At 41.8% G+C, this 21,510-nt stretch overlaps 2 protein-coding genes across 2 annotated transcripts in view; both read right to left on the bottom strand.

Annotated features, from left to right (window-relative positions):
• Window positions 1-21,510, bottom strand: part of LOC306951804 (E3 SUMO-protein ligase RanBP2-like) — a gene marked incomplete at both ends in the record, with an annotated part of 54,933 nt that overhangs the window by 149 nt on the left and 33,274 nt on the right. The window lies entirely within an intron of this gene.
• On the bottom strand, window positions 4-21,375 carry LOC306953231 (E3 SUMO-protein ligase RanBP2-like; the record flags this gene model as incomplete). Its single annotated transcript, XM_079544101.1, has 27 exons — window positions 4-200; window positions 1,608-1,706; window positions 2,207-2,438; window positions 3,125-3,312; window positions 3,782-3,862; window positions 4,293-4,460; window positions 6,080-6,157; window positions 7,123-8,164; window positions 8,694-8,791; window positions 8,961-9,099; window positions 9,399-9,482; window positions 9,568-9,747; window positions 10,242-10,388; window positions 10,476-10,613; window positions 11,017-11,178; window positions 11,550-11,673; window positions 11,974-12,149; window positions 12,237-12,415; window positions 13,294-13,503; window positions 14,235-14,325; window positions 14,858-15,050; window positions 15,819-15,964; window positions 16,342-16,572; window positions 17,207-17,359; window positions 18,102-18,213; window positions 18,698-18,765; window positions 21,301-21,375. 27 exons carry the CDS (start codon window positions 21,373-21,375, stop codon window positions 4-6), a joined length of 4,791 nt encoding a protein of 1,596 aa, XP_079400227.1.

The following is a 21,510-nucleotide window of genomic DNA, read 5'->3' on the forward strand; positions in this document are numbered from 1 at the left end:
GTCCTAAAGGTTCATCCTTGGCAGAAACGTTAAAATACAAACAGGGTTGGTGTCCTTTGACAGTTCTGCTGCCAGAGAGAGGTGGCCCTTCTGTAGCTCTGACAAGCTTTGCTGGCATTCTTCAAATCTCCTCTTGAAAGAATTAGCCAGTTCTTGAACTTTAAATCTGACTGCAAATTGTTCCACTTTCACTTCACCATCTGAAAAACAAATCCAAGAAGAGATTTCCTTAGCTCTACTCACTGTAGCCAGAGATCAGTAGCTTTTCTTCTGTAGAATTTCCAGGGTAAAACAAAGCCCAACAAACTGCAGAAGATACTGAAAAAACTGCAAAAACCACTCAACCAACTCACCAGCATAATCTGTAGCTGTCCAAATTAAAACATTGTTTGATGTATCAGAGGGCACTAAGTTCATTTCTTTGGTGATGACATGGTTTGCACACACTTTCAGAACTTGGTCCCTTCTCATAAGGATCCTGTAATATTTCTTCTGCGTATGGAAAAGGATCTTAAGCTCTCCAACACCACGCTCCTTCCACTGAGTAGCATCTCTGTCCCACCTGTAAAGTTTCGCTCTCTCTTTGAAGAGAATTTCTTCATCTTCTTCTCCAGACTTTACCTCCACCTAAAACACAGCACAGTACTGTGTGACTTCTCCAGACGGCGTCACCAAGAACACTGTTACAATTCTGACATCAGGTAATGCTAAATTATCCAGTGTGTTCCTTTCTAAAGTGGTTTTGTACCCACAGCTCTACAGACACTCATCATGCACTGAAGTGAATGCAAAGCCCTGCCTTCTCTAAATATAAGACCCGACAAATTGCAGTGCTTGAAATTCCTTTTAGCAATGCAACACTACATCCCCATGCTGCACAGCAACTTTTGTGTTTTGTTGTTGTTTTTTTTTTTTAAGCTATCAAGTGTTCTGGATTATTTCCCAGTAAAATTTTAGGTCTGCTGAATGATGTACTAAATAATAACAGCACTGTTAGCATTTCAGGTGTTGCCCTTTTGAAGACTTAAATAATTTAATAGGGGCATTTGTCAGAATAACTATCAACTGAAAATAAATGGAGGCCTCACAGCTGCATATCCTCCTCACTTTATATGGACACATTACTCTTTTTAACAGCCTCGAGTTGACACATCTTCCAAAGCTAAAGAAAACTTGAAAGAACGGGAGAAATACGTGATGACAAGCATTTCTGGTGGGAGAAGTGACACTGAAGGAGAAAAAGAGCAGGTGAGGCAAGAAAGAAAACCACAGAAGTCATCATGTGATTAACAGCTGAGGCAAGGCAGACAAGATACTGAAGAAAGAGAAAGACGTTTTGCAGCCTTCATCAGATTAGCTGTTCCAATTAAAGGGCACTACATACTGTTCATCTGTGCACGGTTAGTCTTGTTTAACCATTCTACTAACCCCCCATTTGAAGTTTTTATCTACAATTAAGACATCTGCATTTTAAACTTGTCCACAACAACAAAGATAACACACATTTACACTGTTTAACAATATGTAGAAATCCGGTGCACAGAGATTTATCGTGGGAAGCACAAACCCAGATGTGTATCTGTACCAGAGGCTTAAGCTTAACTCACCTTTAGAGTCAAAAGCAAAGTCTCCAGAGTTCTGGGAAGCCAGATCCGCAAACGACAAGCCCGAAGCGTGACCAAAGCCAAACGAGATGGGTTTGTGTTCTGTCAAAGATGGAGAAGTCAAATGTTTTTCTCTTTCTTTGAGGAAAACATCTTTGATGTCATACAGTTGTAAGAAAATACTGGAGAAGCTTTCATATTTGCACCTGATTCTCATATTGACACTTTTTACTACAGTCCAAAAAACTGCTCAAGACTGAGTTTCAGCATGCTATTTCTGAGACTCAGCAAGTCCACACAGCTTGAGTAAGTACTCACATGGTATGAAACAATACACTAACCTAAGTATAAATCATACAACTGAGAGTAGCAGTGGTCTGTACTAGAGTCATCTGAACATACTAGAATTTGATAGGCACAAGTATTTTCATTCCCCTGCATATTTTCACTAGACCAGTACTTGTGCTTCAAATTCACTGCTGCATCTGTTCAATGCAATGGCTAAATTAAACTATCCAATAAAAAAGCAAACTTAAGGTTGTACACACACCCCCCCACACACAAAAAGACCCAAACAAACCCTTACATTCTCCCAACTTTACCTTGTGCTGACTCAGAACGTTCAGAATCACTTTCTTTTTTAGTTGACAGGTCCACAGGCTTATCATCACCTCCTGGCAAACTCTGTGATACGTGAGCAGTTTCTGTGGAATCTGCCTCTTCACTGCTAGCAGCTGACTGCACAAATACCGCCGTTGCTTCACTAGTTGATGGAGTATGTAATTCTTCCTCACTCGTAGAGACTGTGTCAGCTGAGCTTGTAACTTCACTCTCCTGAGATTAATAAGTAAGCACATAAGCCAGGAGAGCCTAATATTCAGACCACATTCAGTCTGGACGCTAAGAATAACCACTGCCTCCCAAAAAGCCACATTCCCCCTTTGCCCCCCCTCCCTCCCATGTTGTCAATTTCTTCATTTCATTACAACAGCAGTGCAGAAAACTCACGATGCTAAGTTCTCAGGCTCCAACTTTCTTACAGCTTTACGAAGGTTTCAAAATAGGTAACTAACAGGGAATGAGAAGCGATCAGATGGGAAAAAAAAACCCAAGAATTGTTGCTGGAAGGTTTCAGACATTCTTCATTATTCTTAACACACACACACACTCAAGTTCAACTTGACAAGAGACTGAAGTACCTTTGAAGCAGTATGATTCCAAAACAAGCACCCCTTCTCTTGGGAATTTCTCTGAAATCACTGAACTCTCACATACCTGCTAGGAGGAATTCTACTAGCCAAAGCTGTTTCTACTTTAGGAGGCAAAGCGGTTTCCTTTCTCTCCCTGAGAAATGCAAGATCTGTACCTTAGTTCCAACGCCAGAACAGACTTGAGACTCAGTCAAACAAGTCAAGTAGTTTTTAATTTGCTGAATATTTGATTGCTCACTAAGTGAAAACTGACTAAGAAGAACACTGCAAATTTATTGCCAAAACTTTTCATAGATACTTGACTCGTACTTTCTTTTTCGGAGCGTCAGCTTCTTTCTGAGAGCCTTCTGGACAGGCATCTTCCGCATTACTACCAATGCCACAGACAGATGTGGAAGTGACCTGCGGAGTTTCTTCTTCAGCCTTCTTCTCAGGAGGTTTAGTTTCAGAAGTAGTAACACATTCCCTCTCCGATTCCTGTTTCACTGGAGTGCCTACTGCAAAGAACAAAAATCAGTGGAAAACAGCTGTTCAGACAGCTTAAGGCTGTGATCATTTCCTACATATCCATTATAAACTAACCTAATGAAACTCAGAACATCTGAAGTTTAAAACTTAAAATAATGATGCTATTACAAAAAAGTCACTCATTCAGTCACAAGGGAGCTAAAGAACTGTACATTTGTCCTACTGTGGTTTTCTGTTGTATCAAAGAGCCTCCATGCAATAATGATTGCAATCTTGCAACTGCCACTACTACTACTAGCTTCCTTTGACACTTACTTGTATTTCTAGTAGCTCAATATATGCCACCTTTTTTTAGTACACAGAAAGTCAGCCAAAGAAAGCAAACCTCCTTTACAGACCTATCCAAATTCACTTATCCACTCTAGTGTCCTCCAGATTTAGAGATTCAGCTTCAGCGTCTAAGAAATTAAAGATCAACCACTGTGTTTTCAGACATACCTTGCCATTTCCTTTTTTCTTTTTCACTGCTGGGATACAGTCTTCCATTAAGTTTCTTAACTGCTGTTTCATAGTCTTCATCTTAAAACACAGGAAACAAGTATGAGTTCTCAGGGATCTTCCAAATACAAAGAAGTCTAAATTTGTTAAGCCCGTCAGACTCACAAGCCTTGTCAAGCACACAAGACTTCTGCAAGTCTTTTAAGAGCTTGACATATCAGCAAGCAAGCTTTCAATTCTTATTTATGTACCAGTGCCTTATTACACTACTGACACTTTCTCTGCCTACATTCATGGCACAGGTTTCACACTTTCAGAAAACAAGCATCGTGTTCGTTTTATTAGGAGAATCACAAAGCAGGGTGGGGAAGGGAGACGGAGGGTCATTGGCCAAAAGGAAGATGACAGCTGTCATCAGTATCAACAATATTAGAGCCTGTTGATTCTAGTACAATGCACGTCCCCTACAAAAAATGCAACACTAAGGGCAATCAACTTGGACATTCCTTACCATCATCCTCTTCACTCACATATCCAGGCTTATTCTTGTAACAGAAGAAGGTTGAAGGTAGCTTAAGAAAGCCTGCGAGAGCTCTCTGCTCTGGGGTAGGTGTGAGCTCGTACACGATCACAACATCATCGGATGCTGCAGCATCTGAGGGGTCAGCTGTCTTCTCAGCTTTGTATAGAAATACAACAAAACATGAAAATTAAACATTTCACAACAGCAGCAACATCAGCTTCCCACTGCCCATGTTACAGAATCGAATTTATACTCTGACAGCTAGAAACAGACGAAACCTACGTTCTTCTTGTTTCTCCCTCAGGATGACTACCAGAATTAGAGAACACTAGGAAAAAATTACAGATTGTGCTGGGACGTAAGAAGTTCTAATCTGCATGCCCAACTAGATCTTATGACCTTTGAAATTTAAGTCCTAGATCAAGAACAGGTCAGCATTTGTATATTGTTCAAGAATTATTTACGGCCTTACGCCAAACAGAATACAGCTACAGGGTAGAGCCAGATGGGTATCATGTACAGAGGAGAAGCAAAACCTAGGATTGAAAAATAGAGTAATAAATGCAAAGCTGTCTGCAGCAACACGTACTACTGCTGAGCTTTGAGCATTTGAAATTCCAGACGATACTGAACAGCAACTGAACTGAACTGATCTCAAATTAATTCTGGGAAATCCGTGCTTCCAACTCATCTCAACTTTTCGCCATAACTGCTACTAGTGAAACTTGTTACAGGAATGATCTTGTAGTTCCGTGCTACAGAAGCAACTAAAACACTGCTCTCAGCCTTCTGAAATTTAACTAGCTTTTACAGCAAGAAGAAATACGTCACTGCTGATTTTATTATCTAACTTCTTCTCTTCCTTTCTCAATATGAAGAAGCTTTTTGAGTACAAACAGAATAACCATGACAATCAAAGGTTAAACCTGAAGATGTAAAGTTGTTGTACAAGAATGGAAGCAGAGAAGAAGGATGTATCAGTTTAAGGGTCACCTGTACGGGAGGTGGTTTTTTTGTTTGTTTGTTTCTATCTGTAATTTAGAAGTCAAAGTTGAAGAGAAACACACAGGTTAACGATTAATAATAAGTAGTCCACAAGCACATCAATATCCAGATATTGGCTGTTTCTAATAGATTGACTGCTTCAGAAAGTCAGCCCACATGATAACATGCTCCAGTTTAGGTGTGCATTAAGCCACGCAGCAGAATTTGAAGCTCAATTTTCTTCTTATGACAACTTATGTGCTCCTCTGCACAAATGTAGAAGTTAATGCTGGTAATCAGGAAATTGAATTCAATATTTCCAACAGACCTAAATACAAATTCAATACTAAATTCAAATTTTGCTAGTCAACATGCCTTGAAATCTTCAAGTATACATCAGTAACATGGAAGACTTCAGGCAGGAAGAGATGCACACTGCAAGAGTAAGAAAAGCAGAACACAATTCCTTTAGTAAGGAGGAATTCTAGGGATCCTGCATGTGTGATCAGTCAAACTGTGAAGGAGAAGCGCAAGGCAGATTTCTGAATACCTTGAGAACAGAAGGCAAACCAAAGCCAAAGCCTAAACAGGGCCATCCACTGTGCTCACACATCACAGGCTACAGACATTCTCCTGCAGCACAAATACAGGACTCAGACAATCTGAAGTGCTCTCCTCCAGCATGCATGTTAACTGTCAGGATTAGGAGCCAACTGCTCTGCCACACGCCGGCTGCTGGCTGTGCCTGCTCAAGTGTTTTTCATCACACATTCAGTGCAGCGTGTAAATACCTTTACTAGCAGGTTGCAAGGAAGATGTGCTTGTCCAAAAGGCCATTGGATTAGATTTAAAAAGGCTAAAATTAAATCCTAGAAAATAAATGGCGTGGAGAGAAATGTTTAACTGAAATTTTCAAGGGGGTAAAACAAACCTTATTCCTATCCATGCTCTGGAAGCATTCCACATTGACACATCACAGTAGGAAAACTCACATTGAATGCTATACAAGCTTATCCAACCCCTATGAATAAACTGCAGTCAACATCTCTAGCATCTCACTTAGTGTATTACAGTTAAGAAACAGTTTGCCTTCATACGACAGAGACTGCTATAGATATTAAGACGCACCATCTGGTGAAACAGCCCTGCAATTGTAGGAAGCAGTGCATGAAGTCCTCTATCAGTACAACGCCAGCAAATCCCTGTCACTACACAAAGATACCTGAGCACATTACGGGGAACACAGGGCAGCCACTGCTTCTGCAAGCTCAGCTTTCAGCTAGTATCAGAGCCTGTGTAACTGAGGATGTAATCACAGGATCTCTTTTCAAGCTAAGAAAAGCTAGACTGTGCATCAGGAATTGCAGAGACCATTCATGGAAGTCTTCAAGCAAATGCACTGAGTGTAGTTTCAGAATACCCATCCACACAGCCACAGAGATAACTGAGTTTAAGCTTAAGCACAAGGGCTGTTCTATAGCTTACCAGTCAGAGCGAGGCCTGTGCACATACATTACCAGTTCAACTCAAAAAATGCACTTTCAGCACTTAACCCTGACATTTTCAACACCTCATCAAGATTCCACAATCCTACCGGCAATTCTCTCTCACTACAGAGTAACTCCAAATCCTGTACAAGGCATGTTTGTATCTTTATGTGCAAATAACCTCAAACCTGAATATGCACTCCAGCTGAAAGTCTAGAATTTGAAGATTCACATATGGGCATTAGAACTGAAAGGAACTACATATTATTCAGACAGAAGAAATAACACAATGACTGGCATTAACGAGTTGCACACTTGAATAAGCTCCTTGTTCAATTAACACTCACCTTTTTCCAGAATTTTAAATGAGAAGTTGGAGGGTCCATCTTGTGCTGAGGGAGCCACATTGGATGCCTTGCTGTCCGAAGGTTTCTGAGATGCACTGCAGCTTTTGGATGGTTCAGCTACTCCCACTTTTTTCTGTTCTGCTTTCTGAGATGCTGAAATAGCATCTGTGCTTTTTCTTGGAGGATTAAAGCTGAATCCAAAGAGGGAACCGGTGGCTGAAGTATTTCCAAATGTGAATGTCTTTGACTTATTACAATCCCACTGTCCATCCTTTTTAGCAAAAAGCTCTGCAAATGCATTCTTCTGTGGTTTACTTGCGTCAGTAGCAGAACCAAAGCTGGGAGCAGGAAGCGCCTGAACAGCAGAGACTGGCACATGTGGTTGACCTTGAGAGTTAGGACTCTGACAAGAACGACAGTTTCCATCATTTGCTTTGCTCTGGGTGAGGCGTACAGAGCAGTTCCACTGACCTTTCAGTGAAAAAGCAGTTCCCAAGTCATTCTGAGTGGTCTTTGGAGCATCTAGTCGTTCCAGTTTAAAGGAAAACTGTTGAGGAGATACTTCTGAATTAGTTTTGCTTGGATTCTGGAAGGCAACACATTTTGTGGCAGCTAAAGGAGAAGAAAAGGTGAAGTCCCCATCATTAGATTTGAAGTTAGTGTTGAATTTAAAGGTTGTTGGCTGAGGCGGCTTTGACCCTTCAGCTGCTCCCGGCTGCCCAAATTTAGCTTTTGAAAATTCCACCCCTTTGGATTCTGCAGGTTTTAAAGCTGTGGGTGCAACCGAAGGTTTTGTAAAATAGCCTGGTTCAGGTAGTGGTGGATTGGTGCTCGCCTGTGGAACACCGTAGTTGTAGTAATCATCGCCTCCACGAGGTGAAATGATTCCAGCAGCAGGAGCATCAAAACGCAAAGGTGTAGCATAGATGTCTTGAGGAAACACACCGGCACAAGTGTTCTGCAGAGGTGGGGTGTGGATCGGCTGTTGATAAGCATATATATGTTGCTGAGGTGCAAGTCTGTTCATGCCGTAGACAGGCGCCTAAAGAAAACACACAATCACTTCGCTGTGGAAAAGGAGAAAAAGCTCTCAGGCTGCTAAAGCCCACCCAACATGTACTCTTAATAACAAGGTGAGCTCTACAATTACATTTTGACTCTAATCCGTCTAAACTAAAATCACATGTTCAAAACTTGGATGGTAGCTGAAAACGTGGACTGAGGGGAAGCGTAAGCTGAATGGACTCATTATTGTTATTATTAGAAAACAAACAAAACATAGAGTAAAAACCACCAAGTTCCCATGCTGTTTTGGGGAAAAGAACATCACAGACGCAGAGCAGAGAACATATATTAGGCACGTTAAAAACATTTTGCTGGCTGTTTCTCCCAAACCACACGTCGCAAACAATAGCTGATAATGGATCTTTCTGCCCGTCTCCAGCAGAGCTCAAGTTTACTAAATGCTACCTAGGGAACTGCAGTACTTCTACCCAACTACACCCAGAATCAAAAGCAGTCGTTTTCAATAAGTCAGTCAAAATTGCTTGAGCAGATACATTTGTCCTCACCTTTGTTGGTGTTACATTGGTTGCAGCAGTTCTTAGAAGATACTGTGAGTTATAAGCAGGTGACTGGCTATAGTACACAGATGGGCCAGTGGTAGCAACTGAAAACGAACACCGAGAAAAGAATTTATATCCAATTTGTGTTACTGATTTCAATTAACATCCCCCGAGGATCAGTTCTGCTCATTCGTCAAACAACACTGCAGAAAGATTTTAACAAGTCTTACTCGGTACAACTAAGTGTCTAATCAAAATTCAGCATCAACTTACCCGTTAAAGGAGCTTCATGAAGATTTTGTGCTCTCTGATAACCATCTGGCATAGCATCAGTTCCATAGCTTTCAGCAGGCCACCGATGAGATGATACACTTAGGTTGGAACTGTTCAGTTTCATTTCCTGCATTTCATTCTATTCAAGAAGCGTTTCAGTTAAGAGAGTATAAACGTATTACACAGCTATTTGAGGAAACCTAAGCAATGATCCCTACTCCCCTGTTATTTAAAAGTATCTTCAAGGTCTGAGACAAAAAAGAAAACTTAACTGCTGCAATAATCCACCATCTGCCTATGGTGTACACAGCTGAGATTGTTCCCTGAAGCCAGAAATAAATAACCCAGAACCAAAGAGGACAATAGCTAAGCTGAAGAAAGCAAAACTATCTGAACAGGCAGTCCCTAGAAGCATCACCACCTCCATGAATTGTTTACCTTTAAATCTTCCACTAGCTGACACAGCTTCTGAAGTAAGGACTTATGATCTTCTGCCCACTGAGGAAGAGTTTTAGGAGAAAACTGGAAAAAAACCAAAGCTTATTATAGAACTTCAGTTTTTTACACAAATGTAACACATGCCTAGAAGAGTAATTGGCTAATATACCTTGTAGGTATTAGTTGGTGAGAAAGATAATTTCTTAGGTGATGGAATTGAATGCTTTACTTCCAGATGTGCAGCTTGTGAGATATTTCCGGAGGCAAAACTTTCCTCTTCATCATTCTCCCCAAGCTCCTGGATCACTGCATTCAGCATTTCCGTTACAGTTTCAATAGATACTGGCAGCTAAAAATTTGAAACACAAGTCGTGATTGCAATTCTTGATCTGAGGAAGAGACTGTGTTCTGATCTATGGCTGAACAGTACACAAGGCTTTCACTACAGAAATTCTGGGCTTTTTTGTTGTTCTTTCCTTCCCAGGAAAGCCCTACATCTGCTACAATTAAGGTAAGAGGACAATTCACACAAGCATTAATTCTATTTGGAAACTATCAACCTCACAAAGACAGTGAGCAAAAGCTATTTGTTTACACAAAAGCCGTCATCTGCAGAGAATCAAAAACATTTCATAGTCTGATACCTTCACAGAACCTTCCCAGGATATACCACACACTGGAGTAAAGACATTTATTTGCCTTGATGAAACACCATAAGCCTAACTTGTCAGGAAGCAAAATCCGTTTTGAGAAGTCTGACTCAAAAGCAAATGGTCTCATTTTGCAACAGTAAGCTAAACCACTCCATCTCTCCAAACAAGATGTTAAGCAGGAATTACTTACTTTGTCAGCTGCTGATGGATCAGAGGAGCTTTCATCGATGATCTTCATCAGGTAATGCTTTCTTTTAAGAAGATAGGTTTTGTGCTCTTCTTGTTCTTCTGGCAACATATCATCGCTCTCAATCTCCTCTGCCTTTCTTTGGCAAAGCTACGCAACAGTACATTGATTAATAAGAATTGGTCAGAATGCAAGCAAAAGAAAAGCATTTTCAGGTAATGCACTTTACAGACTTACTATGGCAAGATTCCAGTATGAAACCACGTTCTTAATAGCTTCAAATGCTAATAAAGCATCATCCGTTTTGCCTTCAACCGCGTCCAACATTGCAAATGCTATATGTGCCTCTTCTTCATAGGCTGCAACCTGAAAGACCTACAGCCAAAGCAAAAGACAACTCACACGTAATGTGTATGTGCACATTGGAACTGTCAGTAACTGTAGACATCTAGTAAGCAATCAGATAGGAGGAGGTTAATAATATTACTAGATTTCCTGCGATAGAGAAAAACAGCTTTTCCATAAAGCTGGTACTAAGGGAGTTCAGTGCCTTCCACTCTGATAGTTTTAAAGCTGAATAGTTCCACAGAAAGATACTACCAAATCTTAGCATTAGCAATACAATGACAAAAAAACAAACCCTAACAACACACAAAACCAACGGAACCACAAACAGAAAACAACCAAAAAACACTATAAAAAAACCCACAACCAATTTACGTGTAAGATTGTGACATAAAACCCCTCTTACTCTCATCTTTGAATAATCAATCTGTACCTGAATGTCCACACTATGGAAATGGTTGAACAGAGGATCAGTAGGCTCAGGAATACTTTTGTGCTTTTTGATAATTTTCAAAGCAAGCAAAGCTTTCTTCCAGTAGTAGGCACTTCTTCCAATATATTCTTTCTGGTCGTAGAAGGAGGTAAGGCTAGTGCCCTGTTGGAGAAATTGAAACTATTGCAGAAAATGCAAACAAAATGTTATTCACGCTTTCTTATTCATACTTTTTCTTCTCTGATGCAGTTGTTGTCTTGACAAGTTTCATGAATTTTTCTCTGATGCTTGTGATGTACATCAGGAAGTCACAGAAAGTAACACACAGGTAGGAAATACATCATTTTTAACTGCGTTGTTAAGAGAGTAGTGAGGGAGAGAGAACTTGTCAGATAAATTAGTTGCTCTAGTCATCCTATCAAAATTAGCAGCAGCTCTCAATACTACATTCTCATCTGATTTTATTTGGCCAATTAAGTTTGCAGAATTAGAGAAAAACAGATGGTACTTATTCACAAATAATCTTCACTTACTGTTTTCTGCAGGCTTCTTGCCCAGTGGATAATTAAGGCAGGCTGAAGGCCGTGCTTCTCCAGGGCTCGCAGAGTACTTAATCCATGCTGTACAAGAAGCTTCAGTCTTGTTGCTGAGTCTGGCCTGAATATTAGAAGAAATATTCCTCAATTATTAGTCCCTCTCTTTTAATCTGTTCACACATTATTTCTTTGACGAATACAACAAGCAGTTTTAGTCCTAAGCTGGCTCTTGACAAACACAATATTAGAAACGTAAAGCCCGTTTTTGGAAAGTTCTTAAGCATCTCACCCCTACAGCACCAAACCTTTAATGCTCAAACTACGTCAAACAAAAGGAACTCGTTGTACACAACCTATGGGAATCAATTCAGAAGCTGTCTACAAGTTTGGTTCAAGTCTTTCCAAACTGAAGAAGCCTTACGTGGTTTTTTTCTGCATCAGAGTACGAACTGCATCCCACCAGGATCTCTGCTTCTCAGTATAGTACTGTTTGCACAGCAGCAATGGTAAGAATGGAGGTTGATGTGTGCCGTAGTGAGTATTAAACTTCTCTTGCAATTGTAAGTTGCTGGTGAACACCATTCCAAGTAAAAAAACCTGTTTGTGTAAGAATAAACAAACAAAGTATTAGGTACCCAAAACCTTGCGTTTAAGTGCATTGAAGAACTGGGAAAGTTTACTTACTTCCAGGTCCAGCAGGCAGATGGATTCAGGAGCATCTGTTTCAAGTCTTGATGTTTCTTGTGGCAAGTGAAAAAGCTGTTTTAACACTTTGCGCAGCGGGAATAACACTGACATAGAATTCCACTGCAAGCCAAGCCAAACAAGGTGCTGGAGACTGCCACTGTGCATTCGAACAGCACCTGTGCAAAAACAAAGGGTGTAAGATGCTAGGATCTGCGTCCCAGTTAGGAAGACCTGCATCTGAAAGCTGGGTTTCATTACAAGAGAAGGAGCTCTGAATATTTCTCCCATGGAAGGGCTTCCCCAGCAACCTCCTCCCACCTGTCTGCCTCTGTCTAACAAGCAGGAACTAAGAATTAATGCAATAATTTTTTTTTTTTATTTTTAATTTTGTATTTAAAAACATGAACAAACTTCTTCAGAGAGACCATAATAGCATAAACTTTTATTTTAATATGTAAAATACGTATATATTCAACAAGAGAAAGGCTATAAGCCTTATTGCTTTGCACTCTGATCGGTAGTTTTAGTTTGAATAGTCTACATATATTTTTGACCACTAACAGCTAAGTAGAAGACTGCTAGCATTCTACTCTTGTTACACTCAAATTCAAAGCAAGCCCTCATCATTAAGTTCAGCTTAAAAACGGAAAGATTTCACTAGCTCACAACTCGTCCTGGAATTATTTCATTTTTATGTAACCTTTCATTGTAACCTGTATTCACAGATCACACATGAAGAAGTATGTGCCTTCCTATTAGCACTTACAAGTGTACAAACACGAAAAGCTAAACAGGCAGCTTCAACTAGAAACGAATCAGAACAGACCAGAAGACAACAGTGTGGAAGCAGGAAGTATGTGAGAAATTCTTCAGAACCTGGCATGATGATACTGCCTCTCAGCTACAGCTGAAAGTGAAACCTTACAAATCACTCTCTGATGAGAGCAACGAGGAGCAGCTATTACAGACACTTGTCTTTTGTTGCAAATGATGCATCTGTACAAGAACCTCTAACACAGTCATGTTTATATTGAGTTTCAGTAACATCTCTTACCAATATCATATTTACTCAGTTCTCCTTGAACTGGTGCTTGTGTACTGACGTTTCCCACATCGTCTGTGCCAAGGAAAGATCTCTCTCTAGAAGCTCCACTCCCAAACAGGCTTTCAAACAACGTAAATAAACCACTTTTGTTTGCAAAAGATTCCACAATCTCTTTCAAAAAGTCTTCCTTGCCGTGGCTTAAGTTCAGCAACATGTGACCTAGAAAACACAATGTCACAGAAGAACACTCAACAATATCTGATGCAGTGGGCTGCTTTTGCTACCTGAGGCTGGGAAGCAAGATTTCCCCTTATGATATTTACAAATTTCTAAGTTACACTCTCCCTATAATTAAGCCAGTGTTTTAGTCTATGGGCTGACAGCAGTCCCAAAGCATTTTAAAATCCAGTTCTCCAAAATTACTATGTATTTTTATTATAATGAGCACTACAGTTGTCTTCAAAATAAGTAGCTGTCAATCTCATCTATTCAGGATGAATTCAGCCTGATGCCTGGTGTTTTCTTTGTTTTCATCTAGAGCCCAAGAGACAGTGAAGACTGAAAAAGACTGCCTCTGCTTTAAAAACAAAACAAAACAGCAGCAAACCTGTTGCAACAAAGAAGGGAACAAAAGTGACAGAGAAAGAGCAATATTTTCTTTTATACTTGGGACCAGCACTGCTTGCAAATAGTATATTAGCAGGCAGAAACCAGCAGTCTAAGAGACATTAAATGTTAAATTCTATCTTAATGTCCTGGAGATAAAAAGTCCATTACATGTCAGGACTAAGCTGCTGTTTTGCTTTTCATACGTAGCCGAAATATACAAAGTTTTATAGCATATTTCAAGACACCAAACGTGTTCTTTAACAAGACATTAACTCTGAAATCAACTACTCATAAAACTAAAATGGAACTATGGAACATTTGTAATTATTAATTTTTATTACCAGACTGGCTCTTTCGGTCACAGGCCAACATTTCCAGCATATCTTGCCCAGCAGGATCTCCTTTTATTAGTTTGGACTTTGGTTTAGGTACCTGTGGAAGAAAGAATTGTTACAGCTCCTTCACAACAAAAAGGAAATCACTTCAGTTAGCCTTAAAAGTTACAAAACAAGGTTGTTTCTTTCCTGAACAAGACACTAGGTGAGTCATCAACCAACTGCAAATACCTTCAAGAGCACACAAGCTCTGTACACAAGTAAGATGCTAAGTTAAGATCATCAGCTCTGCTATCCATGCAGTAAGTGTGTGAGAGCTACTCAGGTCATCCCCCTCTCTCCCACACCAATAACCCTGATATCAGTTATTTTAGCTGTTTACAGAAAAGGGCACACCCTGCAGGAAATACACTCATAAGAGTCATTTTACTTCTGACAAGCGAAACAATTGAAGAGAACCTTCTTCACATCAGTTGAAATCCTTTAAAGAACTGTGGAAGAGGAAGATTTGGTGAGGAGACAGCCTTAAAAACAGGAGTTAATTTCTGGAATACAGGTGTTCAGTGCACGTACAGCGAGAGTGTTCAAGAACCGCAACAACTACAAGCACAAACTGAACAGTGACTCACATAGAAACTTTTCAGATAACACAATGCTGCAAGTTCACATGCATCTCTCCACTGCGCCTCGCTGTTCTGGGCCATTTTCAGCAGGAAAGTTCCAGCATGCATGTAGAAGTGTCCTTTCATTTCAAGGAAGGTGCGAGACAGCTCATCAGGTCCATTCACATATGGTTTCACAGAGTGAAGCACACGATCAAAACTAGAACGGAGACAAAATTCATTTTCAACAAAGCCCTGATAAAATCCATCGCGTGCTTCAGGCCAGTGTTATTTAGCCATGAATGAAGTGACTTGATAATTCAACTGCTACTGCCATCTCTGTAGCTTAAACCTGAGTTGCACAAGAGAGCAGGACAACAGTCTTGAGCTCCTAGAGCTCTGAACACTGTTTATTGAAGTGAAATCAATAGCAGTCAGTACAAAAGAGAAAGCAAAGGAAATAAAGGAACACAAATCTTAAATTAACTGGCTACAAACATTGTTTCGTACTATTCCAGCTGTGGCACACATGACCCAGTCTGAAGTCAGCTGGATTAGCTGACCCTATCAGTTTTCCCTCAAGGAGAATGCAGGTGGCTTCCTATCTCCCATTTATACTAGACATGGGAAATTGTTCGTTATTTCAGTATGCGTTGTATTGACTTGACCAGGACAAAGCTGACCCACAAGTGCCTGTGAAATGTAAACCAGCTGAAGTCAAGAACAACACTCTCATGCTGCAGTGAAAAAAGATAACTGGCACAGGCTATCACTGAGTCGTCTCTAAGGCTTGTAGCTCAGGCAGACACATAGCTTGGAGATCAAGCCTAGTAACATTTTTTTCTTTGTGGCTACTACAGAGGAACTCCCCTCCAATTCACAAAATGGCTACTCAGTGAAAATTATGTCTGCTGGATGTTCTGTGACCCAGAAAAAAATACTCAATTTCTTTTCTTTTTTTTTAAAAACAGAAAAGTTAAAACGATACCTTTCAAGTGCCTCTCTGCTTTCTCGAACATCTCTGGAAGCAAGTGTCATTTTAACAAAGCTAGCATAGGCCAGCAGATGATCTTTCTTGATAGCTCTCCAATTATTTTTATCAGATTCCAAGTCTCGAACTGATTCAAGGTATTCCTAAAGAATAAAGTTCAGAGAATAAGGAACCACCCTCCTCCAATGAAGGCAAGAGCTTCTCCAGAACACGCTGCTCCACAATCCAGTTTCCCAGGTGAGACATTAACATACTCTTCAGCAGCAAAAGTCCATAAACGATTTGCCTGAGCAATTTCCTCCCTGACACAGCTGCTGTATCTAACTTAGTACTTCAGCTAGAAACTAAACAATTCCATAAGATTTAAGACAATCCCAAGTAAATCACTGGTTTTGGCAAACATCACACTTGAAGGAATTAAGGCACTTGAGCATTAGCTGCCACTGTAACGTTACTAAGAGAATAACACCAGTTGCAAGGGCACGCGAGATGATGGCAGGGTCAAAATATGATTAAATACCTCAAATGTCTTTATGACACATGAACACCATTCCAAGCTTGAGTCTACTGGTATTTTCTTCTCTGCCTCCTGACAATGAAGCACAGCATCTCTTAACCTATTATTTGAACGGTAGAGAGCAACCAGTCTGATGTTCAGGTAGATATCATCTGGTCTCGCATAGAGTTCTGTCTGAATCATATCAAAGAGCTGATTCCATCCATCTTCACCTTTATGTTCCAGTAACTGCTCCTATTAAATACAAAGGCAACGTGTTCACATTTCATTCTCCACGAGAGCCTTTTCAGCAACTACATTACCTGTTTTCTCACTGCCACTACAGACTACATTACTCAAACTACTCTGAAAAGCTGTTGGGGCCTACAGTGTTTTACAACATTTTAGAAGTCAGGAAAAGAAAAACCAAACCACTTTAGAGTTTGCATCACATAGATGCTAAGTAAGATGCTAAGTTAAGAGCATCAAATCATTTGGTTCAAAGATGGCACACCTTGATACAGAACAGGCTAAAAAAAAAATACAAAACACAAAAAACCCAGCAAACACCACACACAAAACCCCAAAGCACAAGCCTCTCAAGACTTCCATTTCATTGCTGTTGCACTACAGAAAACTAATGCCTGCACAAAAGTGAGATAGTATGACTGAAAGCATTTACACAGTATTTGGGAATAACAGCATCTCCTACGTTCTACAGCTTTTAATTCAAATAAAAAATCCCTAGAAAGCAGTGCAGTCACATAATAGAGGCAATATTAATCTAACCTTGACTTCTTGGATACTATTACTAACATGGTTTTCCCATCAGTTACAGAAACTGAAGTTTCTACCAGGCACAGAACAGAGATTAGGAGTTGCAATTTACCTTCAGTCTGTAAGCAGCAGGACTCCCAGGGAAGAGCCTGGCAGCTTTCTCAACCCAGTACTTGGCTCTTCCATCAGTGATGTTGTTACTACACAGCAACTCTGCAATCTTCAGCACAAGATCTTTCTGCATTGGATTCAGCTCCACAGAACGCTGGGTTTCCCATGCACAAACACAAGAAAAAAGGTTACTGGTAACTTGACCTTGCAGTCCATACAGAACAAGAAAGAAAATATGCCCCCCAATAAACAGACCCAGCAAGTCAAGTTAGAACTATCAGTAAGTATTTTCTCACTACTTTCAGAAAAACCTCCTTTTTGAAAGGCCACCCTTGGTTTCTAACACCCAGACAACTGCTGGAATCCAGAACACCACAAGAGAAATTATGCCAAAACAGCTCCTCTGCCTCTACCACCAGCTGCTGCTCTACTCAGACCACTGCACGAGGAGTATCTCTAGTCTAACCCAATACGGAGGCTTCTGAAAATCAGAATTAAGTCACAAAGACTGACAGTACTCCACTGAGTGGCAACAAGACTTTTGTGCATATCCTCTCCCTCCCCAAAGCCCAAACAATGAAACCTTGACTGAATTTCACATCGATACACTTGCCTAATCAAAACTGTGTTTGCCCTGCTCCCTCTACCTCTGAGGAAACAAACAAACAGAAAGCCCACCACCAACAAAAAACAAACTGCGCAACTGAGAAACACTCCCAGTCCAGTCTTTCAGCAGCAGCTGCATTACTGCTGTTACCATAATCCCTACTACAGAATTCTACAGGGGTCACAGATTCTTCGTCCAGTGGGAAGAATATCAGAGCAGGCAGCACAAAGATCAAGTCCATTTCAGATGGAATAAAGCAGGACATCAGGGACGTGAGGGAAGTGCTTACCTTGTAACACCCAAAAGCTTTTTCTATGTTATCCTGAGCTTCGTAAATCTGTCCCAGAAACCTGTGAGCTTTGGGATCTCTCTCTTGGACACTGAGATAAGTAGAAATATACCTACAGAGTAAATAAAACAAAAAAAACAAAACAGAAGGATCAGTACTGCTCAGTAATACAAGACCCCCCACAGCCTGTAGCTAATGTGGGAATGTAATCTGTCATACAGGACATCCAGCCATATCTAGTTCTAGGTGCTTGATCTAGACCTTCAAGTAAGGAACAACATTGTTTCTACATGGACAGATTCTACATATTTGCCTGCAAGTACTGGCCTTCATTAAATAAAGCAGTAGTTCACAGAAACTGCACGAAGGACGGAACGCAGTGGCATAAAAGACATTCCAACCAGGTGAGTTCTTACAGCACACTATGACTACCCATCCTTTAGGCTGCTCTTTTAGGCAGATTTAAACGGCATCCAATTCTCCCAGTTACTGCTACCTCAGAACAGCATGATAATGGTCTTGATTTCTCCGCTCCACTACACTTAGCTTTTCTATCACATGTTAAAGAACACAACAACATACGTAACATTTATTACCTTTTAGCAAGTTCATATTCTTTTATCTCAAAATACAGCTTAGCAAAAAGGAATCCTTTCAACGATCTCTGAAGGAAAGAAAACACGACAGGTACATTTTAGACATACAGTACTTCTCAAGTAATTGAACAGGGAGACCTTTCTTTTCAGGGATGCATCATATTTCTAACAGTTTCTTCACAGTTACCAGCTCCAGTTCACTCCTCCTATTCAGGGCTTTGTTTGTGAAAGATACAGGATTAAGAAAATAATGTTTGTTCCCAATAACTGGCAAAGGCTTCTACCAAAGCAAAACTGGGGTTACTGGCATTTCATAAACACTTCTGACTAAACAGAGAAGAAGAATGGCGCCAGCTACAGATAAGCTTTTCTTCTTGCAATGTATCTACGTTGCAGAAGAAAACAGATGCCACAAATTAAGAGTCCAGCTCCTCCTGTTCATGCTTCTGTCACCTTCATCTCTTGCCTGTCCTCCTTTTTTTTTTTTAAAATCTTCACTTTTATTTCCTTGTTCTGCCCTTCAGTCAATACCTCTGGAGAGGTATGTTTCACCTTTCACTCACAGAGTCCTCAAGTTCAAGTTCACTTGGACTCATAACATCAGCACTAAATTACTGCACTGAAGAAACGTTTTGTTTTTTTTTTTTTTTACCTGTGTGAATGAGCTCGAGAACTAGGAAGTCATGAGCAAAAACTTCATGGTAAACATGAACCAGGAGACAAACCTAAAACCTGGGATCCACGTATCACTGCCACAGTAGCCTCTGTTTGAGAATCAGGAGTACTGGAACTAGTTACACCGAGGACTCCAGATGTGAAACAAATTTCTACAATCTAAAGACACTTGAATTTAGTCTCCTATCCCCTTCCTACCCCCAGGTTACTCCTGAAAAATTTTTACAAGTAGATTCAAAGGAACACCAGTCTCCTACTTTTCAGTCTGTATTGTGAAGTAAAACATGGATACACTGACATGCACAGAGTGCAATCATGCTTGACATCTCCTTGGAAACAGGGTTGGAAAGAAACTTCAAAAGAAATGCTTACAGCCTCGTACAACCCTCCCCTCCAAAATCAACACTGCAGAAAAACCAGTAACTACTTCCATCACTGACTGTGCTATACAGCCAGTTACAAGCATCACTGAAAACATGAAACCAAGCCCGCAGCAGTTGGCCTTGAGCACTACTAAAGGAGAGGCAATATTTTTTCGCTGAGCTCCACAAGAATACCAACACTGTTGAAGATTATCTCCAAATTTAGCAGCGATACATTCAACATTGTGCTGCCTAAACAGCATCAAAATCAACCAAACACAGTGAAGGGACAACTCCGCTGCTGTTGAAGAAGATCAAAAGGAGGATTCATGCGGGCCTTACACTCACATCAAGGCCCTGCTGCATCACGGTGTGCATTCACATTACACAACTGCTGAATATTCCACGTCTGCAATAAAACCAATCCAAAGCAGCAGAGCGGGACCTTTCCGGATGAAACTGCTCCTATGAACCTCATCAGTCAGCTCACCGTGACCTGCACACCATTTTCCAGATAGCAGGGAATCATCTGCCTGCCCAGTTACTAACGCACAGCAGCAAAGCTATTTCCCCCCACCACTCCCTCTCTTATTACTGACGTTTCACAACGCTGTCTCACACAGATGGGAATAACAGCCACACAACACACCAAAGAAATTCAGAAGCTTAACAGACTGCATTCCCTATTTGGCTTCCTCAAGAGAGGGAAGGCTGGAAGCTCGGGAACTCTGGCGAGACCTCATTGGGGCTTTCCAGTACTTGAAGGGAGCATATAAACAGGAGGGGGAATGTGGATGTGGGGGGGAATAGATAGTGACAGGACAAGGGGGAATGGTTTTAAACTGAGATGGGAGAGATTTAGGTTCGATATAAGGAAGAAGTTTTTCCACACAGAAGGTGGTGACGCATTGGAACAGGCTGCCCATGGAGACTGTGGATGCCCCGTCCCTGCCGGCATTCAAGGCCAGGCTGGATGTGGCCCTGGGCAGCCTGGTCTGGTGGCTGGCGATCCTGCACAGAGCACGGGGTTGAAACTAGATGATCATGGTGGCCCTTTTCAACCCACGCCATTCTATTCCCACAGAACAGGATGGATCCGTACTTCACCACGCCGCTGCGCTCTTTCGGAAGTTACCGAGGGCTCACCAGCTTCAAGAGGCGCGCAGCGGTAGCAAACCACGCTTCCAAGGAAGTATATCCGCGGCCTCCCTCCCAGCAGCCTCCCTCGGCTTCGACTCCCCACCCACACGACTCCACGAGCCCCTCAGCAAGCTCTGACTCACCAGAGCACCCGGCAGCGGGAACGCCACGACCCCCCCGCCCCGTACCCGACGGAGGAGGCCGCAAAGCGCCGCCCGGCCGGGCAGCCCGGCGCCTTTCCCGCGCACCGGGCCCGACGGCCCCCGACGGCCATCCCGGGCCCCGGCAAAGCCCGCGGACACCCCTCGGGCCCGGCACCCGCGGGAGGAGTGGAAGGACGCGGCGGGCGGGGAGCGGACCACACCGCGGCCCCGGGCAGGCCGCGGGAGCGCCGCCGGCGCTGCCGGCCGGGCCCCGAGCACTCACCTCTCTAGGAGAGGAGGCGGCGGCCTGCACGGAGGCGACGTATCTCTCCACCTCGGGCTTCGTGCGTCGTAGCATGGCGCCGAGCCCGGCCGTCCGGCCGGCGCTCGTCGTCGGTAACCGCGCCGAGCCTCACCACGAGAAAGAGCAAGCGGCGGAAGGCCGGCACTCGTACGCTACGCAAGTTCCCGCTCCACACACGCCGCAACGCCC

This window comes from Tetrao urogallus (genome assembly GCF_951394365.1).
Source record: "Tetrao urogallus genome assembly, chromosome: 1".
Classification (NCBI taxonomy): Eukaryota; Metazoa; Chordata; class Aves; order Galliformes; family Phasianidae; genus Tetrao; species Tetrao urogallus.